Source organism: Plecotus auritus, assembly GCF_963455305.1.
Source record: "Plecotus auritus genome assembly, chromosome: X".
NCBI classification, from domain to species: Eukaryota; Metazoa; Chordata; class Mammalia; order Chiroptera; family Vespertilionidae; genus Plecotus; species Plecotus auritus.
The window spans coordinates 132,233,438-132,248,496 of record NC_137784.1 but is presented as its reverse complement, the minus strand read 5'-3'; the positions used below and the strand labels follow the sequence as shown (position 1 = coordinate 132,248,496).

General features: G+C 55.4%; 2 protein-coding genes across 6 annotated transcripts in view; both read left to right on the top strand.

The window, feature by feature from the left end:
* Window positions 1-6,376, top strand: part of RENBP (renin binding protein) — a gene marked incomplete at its 5' end in the record, with an annotated part of 7,641 nt that extends 1,265 nt beyond the window's left edge. For all 4 annotated transcript variants that reach the window (XM_080652483.1, XM_080652486.1, XM_080652484.1 and 1 more), the window contains 7 exons: window positions 1-69; window positions 929-1,153; window positions 1,991-2,072; window positions 2,389-2,564; window positions 3,787-3,918; window positions 6,023-6,110; window positions 6,199-6,376. The exon at window positions 1-69 is cut by the window's left edge and continues 104 nt beyond it. In XM_080652483.1, coding sequence (XP_080508609.1) covers window positions 1-69; window positions 929-1,153; window positions 1,991-2,072; window positions 2,389-2,564; window positions 3,787-3,918; window positions 6,023-6,110; window positions 6,199-6,266 — 840 coding nt within the window. In that variant the 3' untranslated portion in view covers window positions 6,267-6,376. The remainder of the gene's footprint in view (window positions 70-928; window positions 1,154-1,990; window positions 2,073-2,388; window positions 2,565-3,786; window positions 3,919-6,022; window positions 6,111-6,198) is intronic.
* Window positions 6,377-6,626: 250 nt separating this feature from the next.
* On the top strand, window positions 6,627-12,392 carry NAA10 (N-alpha-acetyltransferase 10, NatA catalytic subunit). 2 transcript variants are annotated; one of them, XM_080652741.1, is made up of 8 exons: window positions 6,627-6,772; window positions 7,236-7,334; window positions 7,665-7,723; window positions 9,057-9,102; window positions 9,189-9,304; window positions 9,505-9,549; window positions 11,296-11,380; window positions 12,075-12,392. In XM_080652741.1, the coding sequence occupies exons 1-8, from the start codon at window positions 6,752-6,754 to the stop codon at window positions 12,309-12,311; spliced, it is 708 nt and encodes a 235-aa protein (XP_080508867.1). In that variant the 5' UTR covers window positions 6,627-6,751; the 3' UTR covers window positions 12,312-12,392. The 2 variants fall into 2 exon arrangements, with proteins under 2 accessions (XP_080508867.1, XP_080508868.1); XM_080652742.1 differs by having other exon boundaries at window positions 7,665-7,705; window positions 12,075-12,389.
* The last annotated feature ends 2,667 nt before the right edge of the window (window positions 12,393-15,059 follow it).

Sequence of the window (15,059 nt, the reverse complement as noted above, 5' to 3'; positions counted from 1 at the left end):
TTTAGCGAGTGTTTCTACATCATGGCCATGGATGAACTGTGGAGGGTGACAGGGGAAGCACGTTACCAGGTGTGTGGGAGGAAGGCTGTCCTGAGCGTCTCTGTGCTCTGGCCTGTGCTGGGCTGGCCTGTGCTGGGCATAGCCACGTGCATTCCCACTCTGCATTCAAGCCCTCCGCCCTCCCACCCCCCACCCCGTCTGCAGGCTGGATCTGCTCTCAATGTTAATCCTTCCCCCGGGCCCTGCCTGCAGGCTGGATCTGTCCATGTTAATCCTTCCTATGGGCTCCCGGGGCTCCAAGGCTGCTGGCAATACCCCTCTTATTGCACTATGTTGTCACTGTGTGTCTAAGGGTGTCCCCCAGAAGTCTTTTTAAAAAAATTTTTAAAATTGATTTCAGAGAGGAAGGGAGAGGGAGAGAGAGATAGAAACATCAATGATGAGAGAGAACCATTGATGGGCTGCCTCCTGCATGCCCCACACTGGGGATGGAGCCCACAACCCAGGCATGTGCCCCTGACCAGAATCAAATCTGGGACCCTTCAGTCCGCAAGCCAATGCTCTATCCACTGAGCCAAACTGGCTAGGGCCCCCCAGAAGTCTTGTTCACTTCTGAACTCCTCCCCTCTCCCCACACCTTCACAGGGGCCCTGGGCACAAAGGGGCCAATCCTTGCCCAGCTTCCACCTGGGAGGGGGCCTCTCCCTCCTCCTGGGGCTCCTTGTGCTTTCAGACCCAACCTCACTGCCTGGGAGTAGCCTATACCCCCAGTCTCTGAGTCAGCGTAGGGCAGATCCACCTTGGCCCCCCACACACAATGGGGGGCCGGGCCCGGAGTGGGCCCTTGGTGGAGAAAGGTGTCCTGTGAGTGGGTGGGCTGGATGGGATGCAGCCTCAGCCTGGGCCTCCACTCCTCTCCCCCACCCAGAGTGAAGCTGTGGAGATGATGGATCAGATCGTACACTGGGTGCGGAAAGACCCATCGGGACTGGGCCGGCCCTGGCTCCCAGGGGCCCCAGCCTCAGAGTCCATGGCGGTGCCCATGATGCTGCTCAACCTGGTGGAGCAGCTCGGGGAGGCGGACAAGGAGATGGCAAGCAAGTACGCGGAGCTGGATGACTGGTGCGCCCAGAGGATTCTGCAGCACATCCAGGTGGGGGCAGGAGGCTGATGCCAGCAGCCAGATGGGGCCTGGGCGCTGGGGGGCAGGGCACCTCCCACTCCTCTGGGCTCTTCCTCCGCACACACCCACCCTGACCTGGGCCCTGATGGTCCCCTTCAAGATAGGGAAGCTTGCCCTAGCCGGTTTGGCTCAGTGGATAGAGCAGTGGTCTGCAAACTGCGGCTCGCTCTGTTGACTAATGAGTTTGCCGACCACTGGGATAGAGCATCAGTCCGTGGACTGAAGGGTCCTGGGTTCGATTTGGTCAAGGGCAAGTACCTCGATTGCAGGCTACTGATCAGGTCAGGGCTTGTGTGGAAGGCAATCAATAGATGTGTCTTATCGATGTTTCTCTGTCTCCCCCTCCCTTCCACTCTAAAAATCAATGGAAAAAGTTTCATTGGGTGAGGATTAAAAAAACAAAACAAAAAAATGATAGGGAGGGAGGCTTGGCCTAGGACCCTTGGAAATGTGGAGAACCCAGGGAGCTGGGTGGGGCCAAGGGCAAGAGGGAGGGAGGGTGCCAGAGCCTGGGACACATCAGCAAGCAGGAAACCAGCCAGACCCAAGTCCTTCCACGCTCTGTAGGCAGCCCAGCCCATCCATTCTCAGTCCTCTTTAATGTTTCACCTTTTCCTTCTTGGAGGGGGTAGGGCAGGCCTAAAGCAAGGGTTACAAGGTATCTGGGCTCCTGGGAATGAATTGGCCCCTCCTCAAACGCCCCTCTGAGCCAGGCTTGCCCAAGCTTGCAGATTATGAAGGGAAGGAGGGTCTTTCTGGTTGGATGGTAGGAGCTGAAGACAGAATTCCCTTCTCTTCCCCTGGCAGAGGGATGGGCAGGCTGTGCTGGAGAATGTGTCAGAGGATGGCAAGGAACTCCCCGGTTGCCTGGGGAGACACCAGAATGCAGGTGAGGAGCAGAGTGGGCTGGGTGCCATCCAGGAGAAGGGAAGTGACCAGCCTTGGTCCCTGGGATTCAGCATGGGGACTGCCTTCCTTCTTCTACCCTCCACCAACCAAGGACCAGGCAAAGAAGGGGTGACAGGCCTCCCAGGCTGGGGTATCAGCAGGAGAGGTAGTCTGGGGTGAGACTGTTGGGTGGGCCAGGGAGCTCAGAGCAGCTCCCATTGTTAGGGAGGAAGGAAGGCACAGTGGTCAGCGTAGGGGCTTGAGCCTCCCTGCCTAGGGGAGAATCCACTGCCTACCTTACCCTGATCCTTCACCAGGCCACGCACTAGAAGCTGGATGGTTCCTGCTCCGTCATGCCACCCGGAAAGGTGACCCTGAACTTCGAGCCCACATTATTGACAAGTTCCTATTGTTACCTTTCCGCTCTGGATGGGACCCTGACCACGGAGGCCTCTTGTACTTTCAGGATGTGGATGGCCTCTGCCCTACCCAGGTGGGAATGCGCCCAGGGCCACATGATGCTAACCTGTTCCAAGCTTTCTGTCCTGCGTGGTTCATAGCTGCTGCCATCACCTATTTCATAGAGGGGATTCAGGGCTCAGCAGTGAACTTGCCCAGTGTGACACCAGTGGTCCTCAACCTTATGTGCATAGGGAGGCTACTAGGGAGCACAGACAATGCCAATGCAGAGACACTTGTCCCCTTCATCTTTGAAAGGCTCTCTGGGTGATTTTAGTAAAAGTTTTCAACTTTTTAAAATATATTTGTACTAGAGGCCCAGTGCACGAAATTCATGCACTCATTGGGGGGGGGGGCATCCCTCAGCCCAGCCTGTGCCGTCTCGCAGTCTGGAAGTCCTCAGGGGGATGCGACTGACGGCTTAGGCTAAGCCGTCAGTCGGACATCCTTAGCGCTGCCACGGAGGTGGGAGAGGCTCCTGCCACTGCCACGGGGCTCACCAGCCCTGAGCCCAGTTTCTGGCTGAGCTGCACTCCCCTGTGGGAGCGCACTGACCACCAGGGGGCAGCTCCTGCATTGAGCGTCTGCCCCCTGGTGGTCAGTGTGCATCATAGCAACCAGTTGTTCCGCCATTTGGTCAATTTGCATATTAGCCTTTTATTATATAGGATTGATTTCATAAAGGAAGGAGGGGGAGAGAGATATAGAAACATCAATGATGAGAGAGAATCATTGATCAGCTGCCTCCTGCATGCCCCCCACTGGAGATCGGGCCCACAACCCTGGCATGTGCCCTGACCGGGAATTGAACCGTGACTTCCCAGTTCATAGGTCAATGCTCAATCACTGAGCCATGCTGGCGGGACTGTCTAGGTGATTTTAAGGTGTCAACAGGGGGAACAGATTTGCTCCCTATGTCTGTTTCCTCTGTGTCTTGATCCTGCTGAGATCTGCAGAGGGTGGTTGAGTGTCTGAGGGGCTTTAGACAGACTGACAAGACAGACATGGTTTCAATTTCAAGGTTAAAGAGTAGCCTGACCCACCCCTGCCTTTGGGGTGCACTGGCTCAAGAAGCTAGTCCTATTCTGGGGAGCTTTTCAAACCCCAGAGATGTCCATCCTGTGACTAAGCTCCAAGTGCTTGGGCCAGAGGGAGTCTGAGCCAGGACCTGAAAGATGGGGGTGACTTTCCTGCTGAGACAGGTGGTGGGTGGTGGGACGCAGGGCTCTCAGATGCTACCTCTGCTCTGCTCTCAGCTGGAGTGGGCCATGAAGCTCTGGTGGCCGCACAGTGAAGCCATGATTGCCTTACTTATGGGCTACAGCGACAGTGGGGACCCTACCTTACTGCACCTCTTCTACCAGGTGGCTGAGTACACCTTCCGCCAGGTAAGTGCTGCTTCCTGGTCCACAGTCCTCGATGGGCTTGGCAAGGGTGTGGGAGATACAGTGGGCAGTCATTCTTCCCTGGGCAGGCCAGGGCCAGGCTTTCCTGGGCAGTGGGAGGAGGCTGGGCAGGGATAGGGTGGCTCATCCCGCACCCCCTACTCTCTCCTTCATTGAATGTGATCCCTCAGCTGATCTGAGAGTTCCTGGAGGTCCCCCAGTGCCCTCAGTTTAGTCAACGAAGCAGTCCCTGCTCCCCTGGAGCTCATGTTTTAGTGGGGTGGGGGGGACAGACAGACTATAAACAAGTGAACAGGCAAACCCAGATGGCGATGGGAGCTATGGAAAATAAAGCAAGGTCAGGGGCTGTGGGAAGGAATAATGGTGGTGGGGGTGGTCTGTACAGAATTGTTAGCTTGTCTGATTTAGGCTTTACTGGGTCCTGGGGCTTTAGGAAGAGGCTCTGGGGCACGGAGCCAGGAGGCTGTAGCTGTCATCCTGGCCAGTGAGGTTGGGGGCCTGGTCTGGGGTGTGGAATATGCAGTGGACAGATGATCATAGTCTAGTTAATTGGGGAAGTCTGGGCCATGACTGTTTGGGTGTCATAAGAATATACTGTAGATGATACTGGAAGCTAGGAGACAGTAAGCTTTTAAAAGTACAGGAGAGGCTGAAACCGGTTTGGCTCAGTGGATAGAGCATCGGCCTGCGGACTGAATGGTCCCGGGTTCGATTCCGGTCAAGGGCATGTACCTTGGTTGCGGGCACATCCCCAGCGGGAGGTGTGCAGGAGGCAGCTGATGGATGTTTCTCTCTCATCAATGTTTCTAGCTCTCTATCCCTCTCCCTTCCTCTCTGTAAAATATCAATAAAATATATTTTTTAAAAAAATAAAAGTGCAGGAGAGGAGGGAATAGGAAGGCCCAGCAAAGGAGACAAGAATCAGCAGGGGGTCTTATTCTGGGGTCCGTGGGCTTCAAAACCAGAGGGAAAATTACATCTTTATTTTTACTAAGCACTAACTGAAATCCAGCATTTACTCCCATTATGAATGGAGGCAGTGACCACAGTAGCAGCGCCTGACTTTGTCACCAATAGAAACCCCAAATATGTTCATGTTACACTGTACTTAGAGAGGCATCTCAAGTATAGCACAAGCTCATCACTATTTTCAAACCAGGGAGTCATGAGACTCAAGGCTATGTCTTTAAAAAATATATTTTTTTGATTTTTTAAAGAGAGAGGAAGGGAGAGAGAAACATCGATGTGCGAGCAAAACATCAATTGGCTGCCTTCTGCACAGCCCCTACTGTGATGGGGCCTGTAACCCTGGCATGCGTCCTCACTGGGAATTGAATTGGCACCCCTTCCATGCAAGGGATGACACCCAACCGAGGTACACTGGCTAGGGGCAAGGCTATATCTTAATATTGAATGCACTCATAAAGAACATGTGTTAGCCCTGATCGGTTTGGCTCAGTGGATAGAACGTCAGACTGCGGGCTAAAGGGTCCCAGGTTCGATTCCAGTCAAGGGCATGTACCTTGGTTGCAGGTACATCCCCAGTAGGGGGTGTGCAGGAGGCAGCTGATTGATGTTTCTCTCTCATGGATGTTTCTAATTGTCTATTCCTCTCCCTTCCTCTCTGTAAAAAAATCAATAAAATATATTTAAAAAAAAAAAGAACATGTGTTAGAGGCCACCAGTTTAAACTGTCTGAAGTTACATTTAAGGAATATATTTTTAAGAGATAGAGATGGCGCCATATTTGAAAAAGATATAGAGTGTTCCTGTCATCCCCATGCAGGGTTCTTGTTCATCTCCCAGTGTTTCATCTAACAACCTGTGGCCCTTTCCCTCAGTGGGTTATCCAACTGCAGACTTTCATCCTCCCCGCCCCCTCTCAGGAAGGGGAAAAGGGAAAGCCCCTCGCTTTTATCTTTGACCACTACGCTGAGCACTGATCCTGGAGCCACGTTACCCAGGGTCAACCGGAGCTCTGACCCTGGTCGCAGTGCAGTGAGGCAGTGAGAAGCCCTTCCCCAGGCCTGTCTCATGTGGACAGCTCCTGTAGGTGCTGGTTGCCACTGTGTCATTGTTATTCCAGTTTCGCGATCCTGAGCATGGGGAGTGGTTTGGCTACCTAAACCGAGATGGGACAGTTGCCCTCACCATCAAGGGAGGTCCTTTCAAAGGTGAGCGGAAGACAGGGTGGGGTCTCGGGAGCTCTGGGAATTTGGTTGACCCCGGCCCTCCCAACTCGCCATCCCGCCCTTCCCGCAGGCTGTTTCCACGTGCCGCGGTGCCTAGCTATGTGCGAAGAGATGCTGGACGCTCTGCTGAGCCGCTGAGCCCCTGTCCCTGTCCCTGTCCACGCCCTGATCCCTTTCCAGGGGCCGGGTCCCCACCTGCCGATCCCGCCCACGGAACCGCAAAATAAAGCTGAGCCTGTTCCACTGCCCGCGAGTGTGTGTGTCTGTGGGGTCGAGGGAGGGGCAGCTGCCGCGGTGGCCAGAGGACACCTGCTCACCCAGACAGTGACTCGCCAGCCCACGGTCCCGACTGCCTGGCGTATTTGCCTACCCCCGCCCCACCCACCGACAGTCCCGCCCCGGCCCCCTGCCCGCCTCGCGCATTGGCCGAGCGGTCACGAGGGCGGGTGCAGGCGGCAGCACTTCCGGCCTGTGGACCGCCCGGCGCGTACCGCCCCTTCCGCCGCCGCCCCCGCGAGCCCGAACCTGGCCCCCGCTTCAGCCCGAGCCCCAGCCCGGGTCCGGCCAGCAGCAGCTGACTGCGCGTTCACGATCCGCTGGGAGCCGCCATCCTCGTCGCCGTCATGAACATCCGCAATGCAAGGGTGAGGGTCCGGGGCGGAAGACTGTCTGCGTCGCGTGGGTGCGGGCTGGGTGACCGCGTGCGCATGCTCTCGAGGGGCCTAGAGTCCCGGGCCGACTGTCCTGCGCGGGGCTGGTGAAGGCCATCGTGCCCGTGGGGCTGGACCTACACCAAGAGGGGGCCGGATCTACCCGGAGAGGGGGTCGGGGCTGCAAACCCCGTCTTTGCGGGATGTCGGGACTCAGTTGGATGGTGTCTGGGAGCTCCCCTTGCACCCACGTTCATTCCAGGAACAGACGCTTTTTGCACAGTGGCTGTGGGCCAGACCTGTGTAAAGACAGGCCCGCCCAGCCCTGCGGGGGTCAGGGGTCGGGTGTGTGTGTGTCGGTGAATAGACAGACAGCGAACGGGCTTTGACAGGACCCAGGCCTGCTTAGTCACCGCAGTACCTGGCCTGACTGCATTCCCATGCCCTCCTCCCTCAGCCAGAGGACCTGATGAACATGCAGCACTGCAACCTGCTGTGCCTGCCAGAGAACTACCAAATGAAGTACTACTTCTACCATGGCCTCTCCTGGCCCCAGGTGGGCAGCTGGATTTGGGGACTGGGGACACCAGGCGTAATTTGGGAGGAGTGGGTGCTCTCAGCTGAGGTGGGGAGCTTAAGGACTGGGCCAAAGGAGGGGCAGGATTCCCACCTGTGTCTGTGCTCTCCCTGCCTATGACAGGGCACAGTGTGGTATGGGGAAACCAAGGCACTTGGCCTGGAGGTCAGGAGCTGTTACTGAACTCACCACTGGAGGGACTTCTGCCTGTCATGCACACAGCGGGCTATGGGACCAGGTGGCTGCTAAGGGCTCCTCACCTCTGACAGGAAGTTGTTTTCTGACTTCTTTCTCCTCCCTGTCACCCAGCTCTCTTACATCGCTGAGGATGAGAATGGGAAGATTGTGGGGTATGTCCTGGCAAAAATGTGAGTTACCAAGGAGGGAGAGAAGCCTGGTGTGGGAGCTGGGGGATGGGGCATGGATCTTCCACAGGGGTGGGGGCACCAGCACTGCACGTGTCTGGTGGATGCTGCCTGGGTTGTTTTTTAAAATTAATTTATAGACTTTTTTTAAAGTTCAGCTTTCAGTTAAAATTTTTCATCGTATTTTTATTGATTTCAGAGAGGAAGGGAGAGGGAGAGAGATAGAAACATCAATGATGAGAGAGAATCATTGACCGGCTGCCTCTTGCACGCCCCCTACTGGGGATCGAGCCTGCAACCTGGGTATGTGCCTTGACGGGAATCGAACTGTGACCTCCTGGTTTATAGGTCCACGCTCAACCACTGAGCCACACCAGCCGGGTTACGTTTAGGGTCAGAGTTTTTCCGGTATATACCCAGGAGTGGAATTGCTGGGTCATATGGTAGCTCTATTCTTAAATTTTTTTTTTATAGCAAAGGTGGAGATTTATTGAAGAACAAGTACAGACTCCCCCATGGGGAGAGGGAAAGAGTCCCACAGAATGTACTCCCACGTAGGGAGGGGAAAAAGGGTCCCCTATTCTTAAATTTTTGAGGAATTGCCAGATTGCTTTCCATAGTGGTTGTACCAGTCTACCTTCCCACTAGCAGTGAATGAGGGTTCCCTTTTTTCTACAACCTCTCCCACACTTGTTATTGCTTGTCTTGTTGATAATGGCCACTCTAACAGGTGTGAGGTGGTATCTCATTATAGTTTTGATTTGCCTTTCTCCAGAATGTCATTTAGCTGCAATCAGAAACGAGGTAGCCTTTTTATTTTTATTTTAAATATATTTTACTGATTTTTTACAGAGAGGAAGGGAGAGGGATAGAGAGTTAGAAACATCTATGAGAGAGAAACATCTGTCAGCTGCCTCCTGCACACTCCCTACTGGGTATGTGCCCACAACCATGGTACATGCCCTTGACCAGAATCGAACCTGGGACCCTTGAGTCCCCAGGCCGATGCTCTATCCACTAAGCCAAACTGGTTAGGGCGAGGTAGCCTTTTTAGATTGGCTTCTCTCAGTAATGTGCATTTAAGGTTCCTCCGTGTCTTTTCCTGGCTTGCTAGCGCATTTCTTTTTATCACTGAACAATATTCCATTGTACTCCATTGACACTACACATGTCTTTTGGCTGCTGTGAGGGGTTTGAGAGTCCCAGCTCTCTCGCCACCCCAGATCTGGGGCCACCTCCCGGCATATGCTCCTGCCATGCGCATGTGCCGGGTGGTGGGGGTGGCTGCATCTTCACAAGGCTCCTTGCTAACCTCTCTCCTTTCTTCCTGATATAGGGAAGAGGACCCAGATGATGTGCCTCACGGACATATCACTTCACTGGTGCGTAGGGCCCACGCAGGCTTTGATGGGGGTGGAAGTAGGGGTTAGTTGGGGCAGCCCTCAAGCTCCTACCCTTCTTCCTCCAGGCTGTGAAGCGTTCCCACCGGCGCCTTGGCCTGGCTCAGAAGCTGATGGACCAGGCCTCCCGAGCCATGATCGAGAACTTCAATGCCAAATACGTCTCCCTGCATGTCAGGAAGAGGTGGAAGCCGGGGACGAGGGAAGGGAGGAGTGGGGAGAAGATACTGTGTTGATGTGGGTCGTGGGGTGCCCTGGCTTTTGGAGAAGATCTGGGAAGTGGGATTAGTGGGGAGGGGGCACTAGGAAAAGGGGCAGGACCTGGACGTGCTGTCCCTGCCTGGCCGAGTCTGTGCAGCTCAGCAGTGCCTTATTCCCCTGCAGTAACCGGGCCGCCCTGCACCTCTATTCCAACACCCTCAACTTTCAGTAAGTAGATCTAGATTTTTCTAATGGAGTGGGGTGGTCCCAGGTCTGGCTGGCTCATCCAGATTGCTGAGATGGACTGAGCTGTCTTCCGGGCTGGGGGGCAGGGGCAGCTGAGATGGGGAACAGGTCCTGGACTCCACACTCATTTCCAGGGTGCCTCCTCCATTCTCAATGGTGATGGCACTTGCCTGCTGCCATCTGCTCAAGGATTGTGTGATGCAGGAGGATGTGTGGTGTGTCTTGCTGGGTGGAGGAGCGATTGCTTGATGGTGGCTGAGAGCAGATGATGGGCAGTGTGGTGAAGAGCACATGGGCTTCTTGGGAGTATATATGAGGGCTCAGGACATGAGCAGAAGCCTAGGAATAGAACTCAAAGTGGCCAGGTACCTAAAAGCATTCAAGTGGGACCAGAAGAAAGGAGAATGTTGCTGCTACAGAAGCTTAAGCACGTCCAGGTAGGATGTGCTGTCAGCATGGGGAGCAGAGGGATTGTAGCAGCCGCTAACCAGTGGTCTGCGGACCACTGGTGGTCCCTGAGGTCCGAAAGGTTGGCGACCGCTGATCTAGAACCCTGGGCAGCCTGGTGGACGAGGGTGGGTCCACTCAGGTACATTGCAGTCTCTGTGTGCCCGGCACAGGACAGAGAGAGCCTGGCAGGGAATTGATGCACCCAATACATGATGGCAAAAGCTACTTGAAAGTGAAGCTGGGTGGGTTGTCCATGGAGGAACCCCCTGAGACAGGACTCAGCCTCAGTTTGGTGGGGGATGAGAAGGGAATGTTGTGAAGGGCATTTGAGGAACAATCTTTTTTTTCCTTCACTTTAATAATACACTTTAGCCCAATAAATCCATATTCTTCTCATTTGAACAGGTAAGCAATATAAGAAATTATTGAGTTACTTTACATCCTCTTTTCTTTTGCTAAGTCTTCAGATTCCGGTGTGTTTTACACTGGCAGCATGTCTCAAGGGGCCACGTGTCTGGTGGCCACCTATGGAACACGCTGGTCTAGAGTTCCCATGTGAGGCTGTGCAGGGAGGCACGCACAATTCTGGGTGGGGGCGTCAGGGCCTGGGTGGATGTGACAGATGTGAAGGGCAGAGGTGCACCTGTGGGTCTCCTGTCCTCCCCACGGTGATAAAATCTGAGGAGCAATCTTTGACCCAGATGCTGGTACCTCTGATCAACCTTCCCACTGAGCAGTGACTTAGGTAGGGCAGGCACTTTCTAGGCCATCGAGTCCAGGCCCCCTTTCAGTGGCAGATGCCCAAGCCTGAAGGCACACCTCCAGTGGAAGCTCAGCCCCTGCTCTGCTCGGGCCAGGGCCACGCCTGGCAGTGCCTGGCAGGAACAGAGGGTGCAGCACCCCCCTCCCCGTTCCAATTGCTAGGCATAGGGACCGACAGTGCATTCTCAGTAAGTGACAGGGAGCAGGGCAGGGAGGGAAGAGGATGGCTAAATTCAGGGCTTCAGCTCGCAAGAAACCACAGAAAGATCTTGGTAGCCAGGTTAGGATATGCAGGACCATGGCAGGACCCGGGGAGTGCGGAGAGGGATAAAGGCGCTGGGTACTACTTACTGCTTGACAGAGCAGAGGGAAGGGTGTGTTGGAAATGGGGCTTGTCTACAAAAGGGTCCTTTGGGTGGAAATGACATCTTGCCCCACTAGCATCTGATGCCAGAAGGCTGAGGAGAATTTGACCCCGATTCTCGGGTTGTCCTTCTCTCCAACCCCTGCCCACAGGATCAGTGAAGTGGAACCCAAATACTATGCAGATGGGGAAGATGCGTATGCCATGAAGCGGGATCTCACCCAGATGGCCGATGAGGTAAGTCTAGGGGGGCCAGGGCCACAGTCCCCACAGATAAAGAAGAGCAAGGTAAGTAGGGGAGCCCCTGCTGGAGGGAAGGTGAAGCTCCCAGGGGCCCTGAGACAGTAGGAGGCCTGTGATGGGCTAGAGACAAGACAGATCAGGCACTAGCCATTGTGGCTACGTTGCTGGGAGTCATGGTGCTCGTCACCTCAGTTTCCCCAGCTGTCAGGTAGGGAGCTGGGCCTTGTCAGGGCTTTGAAGGAGGCCCCAAGATTCCATTCTCAGGAAGAAGCTTGTGCCACTCTGAGGCGTGATGTGAGAGACAAGGGAGGGAGGCCCCTGGATGCCCTGAGAATGAGGGCTCCAGGATAGCAGTGGGGGCCTGGGAACAGCCATGGCCTGCCCCAAGGCTCAGCGGTCAGACAAAACAAGGCTGAGGAGAAAGTCAAGTCCTACAGCAGCCCAAATGAGGGAGGCATGAGCATACTTCCTTTCCAGGAGGGGAGACAGCCCCAGAGAGAGCAGAGCCAGGATTCAACCCAATGCAGTCCTGTGTTTCCTACCCTGGCCCTGCTGCCTCTCATTTTACCCTCTGCCCCCAGCAAGTGACAGACACAGGCTCCCTTGGGCAGCCAGAGAGGGCCTATATGGTCTGGAGACTTAGGCCCTGTCATCTTCCTCCTGCTTCTCCCTGGGCTCCTGGCGGCAGCTGAGGCGGCACCTGGAGCTGAAGGAAAAGGGCAGGCACACAGTGCTGGGCGCCATCGAGAACAAGGCGGAGGGCAAGGGCAACTCACTGCCCAGCTCCGGAGAGCCGGGTCGTGAGGAGAAGGGCCTGGCTGCTGAGGACAGCGGTGGTGACAGCAAGGACCTCAGCGAGGTCAGCGAGACCACAGAGAGCACCGACGTCAAGGACAGCTCAGAGGCCTCCGACTCAGCTTCCTAGAGCCTCCTCTCCCTGCCCTGGCCTGCCCCTCCCTTCCTCACCTGAGGCTTCACAATAAACTTCACCCAGGGGGGGGTTTGTGTGTGCGAGTGTGCGCGTTTGTGGGGGGTTGCCTCTCTCAGGCCCCTCTGTGTCCCTGTGGGGCTGGACCTCACGACTCTTTGGCACAGCGCATCCTGGAAAACCCGAGTAGCTTGGTGTGGGTTAAGAGGTGGAGCTCCCAAGTCTGATGGCTTTCAGCATCTTTGGGCTCTAGGGAGGGAGACCCTGGAGTTATGGGAGCCACCCCCAACTTGGGGACAGATGTTCTGCCTTCTGAGCCCTGCTTTTCACTGCTGGGCTTTAGATGTCTAAGTCCAACTGCTCATTGGGCTTATCCACTGATGGCCTATCTGGATAATGGCCCAACCAGCTACCCAGTTGCTGAAGTTCTGGCAACTGTTTTTAATTCCTCCGCCTCCTGCATCCAAAAGGTCAGTGGGTCCTGTGTGTTTGACCACCATAATGCCCCTTGAATCTACTTCCTAACCTAAGCCTTAATTTGAAAATAATTAATAGACTTTATTTTTAGTAGTTTTAGGTTTACAGAACTGAGCAGATAGTGTGGAGTTTCCACACACCCCATCTACCCCCTCAGTTTCCCCTATTAACATTTAGTATGGTGTTGCATTTGTTACAATTGATGAGCCAATATTGATACATTATTAACTATAGTCCAGGGTTTACATTTCCCTTTGGATTTTGACAAATGCATGTCATTTCACAGCTTCACTATAATCCCCAGATTTGTTCCTGTGCCCTTTCTTCTGGCTGCAGCGCCATCACTTGCTGCTCCTAGACGCAGAGCAGGCTGTTTGGGCTGCCCACCTCCCAGGGAAGCTCAGCACTCCTGAGCTGTCACTACCTTATGTCCCTGCTACTGCAGATGGCACGCTATTCCCCCCGCCTGGCTGAATTTTTCGCCACGGGGCTGGAGCTCGCTTCTCATTGGCTGGCGCCTGGCACGTGGTCAACAGGCAGCCGAGGAAGCTGAAGCTAGGGGGCGGGGGTAAGGTCTGAGGGTTGCGTCTGCGCGCGGCCGCTTGCTCGCCGGCTCAGGCGCTTTGTTCTGAGTGGCTCCGCTACTCGCTCCGCCCTCCGCGTCTGGCGTCAGTCCCTTCTGGTTTGCTAGCCGCGGCGGGCTTCGTTCCCAGGCTCTGACTGGTCCGACAGGAGGCTAGCGTCCACGGGCGCTGCCTAGGCCGCACCCCAACACTGGTGGGAGGGAGCCGGAGGAGGCTTGCGCGGCGCCCGCCTTCCTCCCTCTGCCCAGCCCACATGGACCTAGCACACCCTTTGCCCTCGGTGCCCTGTTCCTTGCGGGCCTTTGACGCTCGGCCGCCCCCAGGCGGTTGAGTTTCCTGGGCGGAGGTGGGAACTGCGGGGGGGAGGGAGGGGGAAGGAGGGGAAGCCACAGGCCCGAATGGCCCTTGGGGCCCAGCACTTCCCCCGCCTCTGCAGCACCTTCCTCTGGGAGCGGCCGCTTCCATTCCTATGAACGGAGCTGTGGCTTTAAGGCTGATGGAGGGAAAGCTGGCTCCCTTACCCTCTCGCCGTGTGGCTGCGATACGCTTCGGGGAAGTTCCACCTCCCCCTCCCTACCCCTAATCCCCCTCTCCCCCCCCCCCCCCCCCCCCGCCAACCTATATACTGAGGTGCATAACATTGCAGCTCCGCATTGTTAAACTTCTGGAGAGCTGATCTGTAGGGAAATAGGATGGTCCTCACGGCCCAATTCTTGCTCTGATGTGGACTGCCTGTAACAGCCTCCCCTTTTATCTCATCTCCCCTCTGGTCTGTCAGCCATGCAGCAGATCTGACCACGTCAGCCCTGTGGTCACCCCTCAGGACTAAGTGTGCACTCCACTCATTAACAGGTTTAGCAAGGTCCCGCAGATCTGGTCCTTGCCTAATGGGGGATAATGGGATTTTGAATTCTCTGGGAACAATAGAACTGAGGCTAGTTAAGGCCTTAAATGCCGAACAAGTGTCCTAAAAGCCAGGGCTAATTACTTGAGGTCTTAAAGCAGTGGCTGGATGGGGCAACGTGTCAGCATTTCTGGAGTCAGAAAAGGACTGAGGAGAGCATTTGAAAGTAGAGGCTGAGGTGAGTTCACCAGCAGCTTCCTGAGGCTTGAGCCCTGTGCCAGGCTCTGTTGGATGGGTGAGGGGCTTTTAGGGATCACTCAGGGCTCGGATGGAGAAAAGGAGGAAAGGTGTGTTGGGGTTTGCTGATGAGCATGGGTTCCTGACACATGAGCAGTTTCAGGGGTGGGGGCACCCTTGCTTGCTGCAGGAGGGGGTAGGAGGCTCCCTCACCTGTCTTGCTGAAGGATTCCAACAGTTGGTACAGCTGAGACCACCTGCTGGAGGCCCAGGTCCTGGGCCTGCTGGGATCTGGCCAGCTCCCAGGCCTCCCAGCCCCAGCCCCCATTGACACATAGCATCCTAGAGAAGGCCCTTGGTACTTGGGCGAGGGCAGCAAGCTGAGGAGGTATGTTTTCCCCCTCTGGGTAAGAGAATTGCTTATAGTTGAAAGGCAGGAAGTACCTGCACCCCTGCCCGCCCTCCCAAAGAGCTGCAGGTCTAGGTCACATGTGCTCACACGTGTACAGAGCCTGACTTTGACATCCCTGCACACAAAGGCCTGGACCCCTCGCACTAGTGCCTACAGACCAGCCTCCCTGAGCACAAGCCTCACTCCTCTCC